The sequence below is a fragment of the Cricetulus griseus genome, chromosome 10 (genome assembly GCF_003668045.3).
Source record: "Cricetulus griseus strain 17A/GY chromosome 10, alternate assembly CriGri-PICRH-1.0, whole genome shotgun sequence".
NCBI classification, from domain to species: Eukaryota; Metazoa; Chordata; class Mammalia; order Rodentia; family Cricetidae; genus Cricetulus; species Cricetulus griseus.
The window spans coordinates 15,421,543-15,427,542 of record NC_048603.1 but is presented as its reverse complement, the minus strand read 5'-3'; the positions used below and the strand labels follow the sequence as shown (position 1 = coordinate 15,427,542).

Genomic DNA, 6,000 nt, shown 5'->3' with positions numbered 1-6,000 from the left:
TTGGGGGAAGCAGAGGCAGGAACTCCAGCAGCTAACTCACATCCACAGAGAGGAGCAAATGGGTCTGTGCTGCCTTCTCCAGCTTCTCCTAACCCACACAGAAGGCGAGACATTCCCACGCCCACGCACACAGGGCAAGGGAGATTCTTGGGTGGTTGTGGGCTGTGTCAAGTAGATGGTTCACTAAGCAGCACATGGCTATTTTAAACTTTTTAGATGAACAGTGCTGTTTACCTTCTAGGGATTTAATACTAAAGCCATTTCCTTTCCCGCTCCCCCCCCCAACAATTGTTTATTGAACATCTGTTTTTTTTTTTTTTAGATGTTCTATGTATGGTACCAGAATAAAATAAACAGTCATGTCTGAGCTGCGGCTAAGGCTGCTGTCATGCAATGAACAGCCACGGAGGGGAAGACAGTGGCTTCTGTGGCTGTGAGGTGGTTTGTGTCTGTATCGCCAGATCTGACCAGTATCAGGAGGCAGCGCCTCAGTGGTTATGCCAAGTAAGAGGCCTGTGTATCAGCCCTCATCTCAGCAGGGCATTTTGCCCGGGGAATATCATGTTTGCTTTTAGAGAGTTCCCTGAAGACATGGAAGGTGGCCATGCAAAAGAAAGAGATAAACTAAGTTCCAGATGCCAGGCGATGGGGTTTACAGGGAGTGGCCTGTGGAGCCTGAAATGCTAGCCCAGGTCATGTGAGTCTTGTGTACACGGCTCTGTAAAAGTCACTGCTTTGGCACAGCCTCATCACAGCTGGGGATGGGAGCGGAGGGCTCTTCATCTTTTGGGCCAACTATACTAGGAAGAATAACACCCCTAGCCGCTCAACGAATAGATCTGCTAACTGAACTAAGCCTGCAAAGAACATTGGTTGAAAGGTCACACAAGGGGGCTATAATATTGCTTTTTCCTCAAGGACTATGGCAGGCTAACAATTTTAATTCTCCTAACCTACACAGTAGATAATATCCCAAAGTAATGGCAGACTATGGAAAAACTTGGGAATTCAGCTTCTCATGTTAGATCAAGTTGGCTTAAAGAAATCCTGCAAAAGGAAAAAAACAACCACATGAAACAAAGTTGTATAGAAAATAAACCCAAACAATAATGATACAAATTTAAAAGAGCTGCCACTGAAAACAAACGAATGTGGCGACACCCTTGATGTTCAGGGCCTTATGAAGTTAACCTAAGAGGTGGTGGCCTGGGAGGTGCAGTGTGGAGACCAACCAGAAGGCAAACAACATCAGTAGCCTGAGAACATTAGGCCCACCCCTTACCCCAACCCTCAAGAGCAGGAAAACCAGCTGGAAAACAGCTAAGGGTAAGAGAGGTAGGAGCCTTCACTGGCTACTTTGAGTATCTGGCCCGGCTGTCTACACGAACACCACATTCTGTGCTAGACTGCTGTGGAAAGAAAGGGCTTGGTAACGCTAACATTCGAGTCCAACCAAACCTACAGGTTCATCAGTATCTGGATGGAGAGGGACTTGGGTTTGGTTTTCAGTCTTTCACAATACTCCCAGTGTAAGGATGCTTAGGAAGCCTGAGCCAGTGCCCACTTGCCTTCCCAGGTTCTCTCTCTCTCTTTTAGCTTTCTTAAAGTTTATTAATGCTATCAAGTAAGTAATATATCCAATCTTCATTAGGATTAAAAGTAATATTCTGTAGTGACCATGTCGAAGAATATTATGAAGTATAAACTAAGGCAAGTTCCTAAGTTACCAAAAGCCAATATGCATACAATTAACTGGAGAATGGTAGGCAGCTTATGGTATAAACACAATAGAATAGGAGCAAATATATACACTATTCATTAGCAAGCCTTCCCAGGTTCTTGATGGACGAGGTTTGGCGAGTAGTAAACAGAAGCCCTTCTCCCCTGCAGGAATCTTATCTTGGGAGATGGTGCCATCAATCAGAAGACTAGCTGCTCCTACCCTTTGGTTTGGTAGCGAGTCATGAGTGTGTGAGTGGTGTGTCTGAGTGGGCATGGGGTTTGGGTCTGTGTGGCAGGATTTGCCTGTGTGGCAGGATGTGCAGTACAAGGAAGTCTCCCACTCAGCTTACCTCACACCATCAGCAGCAGAATGTGAACAAGGGCTTGAATGTTGCTACCCTGGAAAACAGGAGATGCATTAGACATGGGTCTCTAGGGCTCCTCCTTGGCTCCTCGGTGGAGGAGGAGAAATTCTAGAGACACGTAGAGAGAACGAACATTCTCCTAAGTGGGAGGTTGGTGGTGGGGAGAGTCGGGGCCTCTGGTTCTGGAAGGTTGGGAAACGAGCAGAGAGAAGACAAGAGCTGAAGATGATCTCGGGAACTGACTCTGAATGCTGTGGAGAGACAGGTTCTTCAAGGACATAATGGAAACAGTGGGAAGTTTAAGCAAGTTTGTGAAAGATGATGCACCTGTATACAGATACAAGAAAGAGGACAAACAGTGACGTGATGGGTGCAAACTCCTAAAATTCATGCTAGACGACCACACAGCAACTCTGTACACAAGACAAGAGGCAAAAGTCACCTGTGAACATTTTCCTCTCCACTTCTTCTTGAATTTTCAGAAGAATTCGCTCTTGTTCCAAGGCTTCTATGTACTTTGAATAGCACCAGGTTGGCTAAAAAAAATAATTTTCAAACTTAGTTATTAAAAATTTTGCCAATTTCCCTCAGGAAACAAACTGGAGGTAAAATAAATACTATTCCTTTATTTAAACTGTTTAATGGCCTGTTGGACCTTACAATACTGTTGACCAGTGAACAATGTCAAAAGAGCCTATGCAAAGTTACAGTGATTCAGTTATCTTCATATTAATTTTGAACTTACGATACTGTTGACCAGTGAAAAAAGACACAAGAGCTAATGGGTACAGTTACAGTGACTCCGTTATCGCCATATTAATTATGAGCTTAGGTTCTTACAATACACCCAAGTTTATTTTGGTGGTGATAATTCTGAATTTAGACTGACTACTGAATAGCAATAATTTATCATTGTTCCCTAGCTTCTAGAGTGTCAGCGTGCAGACCTAAAAAAGCCAAAGCCAATAGTAAATATGTGTGTTTTTAAGGTGCCTCTGGCACGCAGAAGCTGTGCGGTTTCCTACAGAACTCTGAAGCTACTACAGGACATGAGTATTATCCTGGCATTCACCCTTTCTCTCTCTGCTCACAGGGGACTCTTTGTCCCATTCATGCAGCTGAGCAAATACTTTGATGCGGACAGAGCTCAGGGCAAAGCCTGTCTGTCTACATCCCTCATTTGAGCTTATATTGCTCTTCCAAAAGGCCATGCCCATCATTCGCTGATGTGTGTACTGAGTATTGTCCATGTCGGACGGAGCTACCAGCACACCTCTCTACAAGAGCAGCCATTTCTCTTCTTCCGTGAGTTTTATAGCCTATCAGTTATCTCGGTGGGGCAATGACTCATGTGGCATTTCTACATGTAGGAAAGACTGTTTTATGAGTTAGTGCAAACATTTTTGAATACAAGTCATTGAAAGTGGATACAAACTAAACTCGTGTTTCGGGAGTTGATATGAAGGCACTGGCGGCAAACATAAGAATGCAAAGATACTAGGTGGTGGGTGCGCACTACACAGAATTAATAAACTGACTAAGCGGTTAGCGTTCTCGGCCATATACGAACTCAACACACTCATCTATGGTGGTTGTCACATACATATCCTTCTCTCCAGGAGGACTGTCACTTGGCTGTCTTCAAGTTAAACCCTTGTGAGCTGAGGAAGGACTCAGTGGGGGACCACGTGCCTAGTACATACTGGGCCCAGGACTTCAATTCCCAGCATGCTCTGAGGGGGAAACTTCCAAAACCCGTAGGAACACAGCTCTCCTTCATTATACTGTTCATGACCCGGTAGCCTGCATGTTCTCTGAAGGCTGGAGGACACTGGTTTCCAGGGTTACCTATTGTAGCCCATTTCCATGCCTATACCGTACGCTGGCCAGCCCTACTCTTGGAGCCCACCTTTAGCCCGTCACACATGCAACCTCCCGCTGCTGAGTGACCGAGTCACTGTGGCCACTGCTCTGGAGAGGAGGTGGGCCCTGGCGTCTCACCTGTCGGCCATAGGCATGCAGGCCTAGAAAGGACTCGCTGGTGATAGGAACTTTGGTTAGGGAGCCTGTAGTGCTAGTGTACTGCTTGAGTCCAGCCTGTGAGGAAAAAACAAAACTAAGTTATCCCAAAACGGAAAAGAACGAGACCTTACGAAGTTATAGTATTGCACAAAGAAATTGGTTCGCTGTGAGTACTGCTCTTGTAGTTTCAAGCCGGTGGCTGTGATCTTTCATTTCGCCACGTCACTGTAAAAAAAACATTTAAAACTGAACGGGACGGATAAGGAAGGTAGAATACAAAAATCCAAGCGGCAAAAGAGGAGTCTAGTTCTCGAGAACATGCAGCCAGATTTTCCGCTGGGGAAAATGCATGGGCATAAAATTATAATCCACATACAAATGGAATCAAGCGGTGTGTGCCCCCCGCTTTTCTTTTTTTCGTGTAGATACACCGGGGAAATGTCCCAATATGAAGAAATACATAGAATACAGGATAGGCCTCGCATTGCTTACCACTATGTGTTTGCAGAACAGTGTCTGTCACAGGCAGCACTGAGGCATTTGTTGTGTGGCAAAATGAATACATTGAATATATTACAGTGGCTGAACGGTCCCACGCCCTCGGATAGTTGCTGCACGGCAACGTAAACAATAACTATGCCGTCACATTCAATGGATGAGTAGAGGGTGCCTGACGTCTACCTTCATCCTTTTGGGTGGGAACTAAGGTTGTTTCCAACTTGGTACTTTAGAAACCAATCAGTAATCAATAGCTGTGTTCATTTTGATGATGATTTCTCTCACGTATAGTAGTTTCCTAGAGACACGTTATCTGTGTAGGAGTGTGTTCATAAGGATGTGGATACACCTGGATACGGAGGCCAGAGAGCAGCCGGGGGTGCTGCTTCTCAACACGCCATTTTGTGGGACAGGGTCTTTCATTTATAAGGTAGAGTAGGTGGCTGCCCAGTGAGCCCTGGGGACCCTCCCGTCTCTGAATCCCAGCGCTGGGTTACAAAAGTCCATGGCACCATGCCTTGCTTATTCACATGGAGCTGGGGACTGAACTCACAGCAGAACGTCACTGGCTGGGCCATCGTGCCTGGCCCCAAAGCTTCAAGTTTGTATTTAGTTACAAATTGATGTGGCACTGTTTTTATGATCTTGGTGTTAAATTGGATGTTAAGCTCAACACAACTTTTTTTTTTTTTAAGTCTTCTTCCATCACATTCTCCCGGTGGTCTCTCTCAATTTAACTTCTCTCGAGAAAATGGGAGATACAGTTGAGGCCATTTTGATATAAAGATCACAGTGCATATTAAGACGGCCGGTCTTTATGTGTGATTTACTGGGCTGCATATAACCTTTCAAGCCTCTTTGATGCAAGTGTTGTGACTGTCTCCATTTGCTGACAAGATGAAAAGTTGGGAAAGTAAACTGCTTTGCTTAAGGCAGCGGAGCTGGGGCCGGAGGAGTGGCACTTGGTGCTCTTCAAGAGACCCAGCTTCAGTTCCCAGCACCCATGGCAGGTGGCTCAGAATAGACTGTAACCCCAGCACCAGGGATTGCAAATCTCTTTTCCAGTCTTCACAGGGACCTGCACACACACGTGGCATACACACACACACACAAACATACACATAAATTTTTTTTAAATAATAATTAAAAGAAGATACACCTAAAGGGACTAGAACGAACAATAGAGCTAGGAGTCGAAGCCAGTTAGTCCTGCCGAAGGCTCCTTACCTACTGGGCTGTGTGGTCTCAAATGAGCAAATAATACCTGATGATTACACGGTTGAATGGCCTTTCACACATACCATGCCAATTAGTTTCCCTCGAGTCACGTAAGACAAATACTAATTTTTTTTAAGACAGATACTATTACTACTAGTTGATAGGTGAAGTTGAC

The 6,000-nt window shown here is 45.1% G+C and overlaps 1 protein-coding gene across 1 annotated transcript in view; it reads right to left on the bottom strand.

The window, feature by feature from the left end:
- Window positions 1-1,036: 1,036 nt before the first annotated feature.
- The window catches only part of Rgs22 (regulator of G protein signaling 22), a 100,128-nt gene continuing 95,164 nt past the window's right edge, over window positions 1,037-6,000 (bottom strand). The window contains 4 exon segments of the mRNA XM_035449663.1: window positions 1,037-1,047; window positions 2,331-2,414; window positions 2,530-2,623; window positions 4,089-4,184. Coding sequence (XP_035305554.1) covers window positions 1,037-1,047; window positions 2,331-2,414; window positions 2,530-2,623; window positions 4,089-4,184 — 285 coding nt within the window.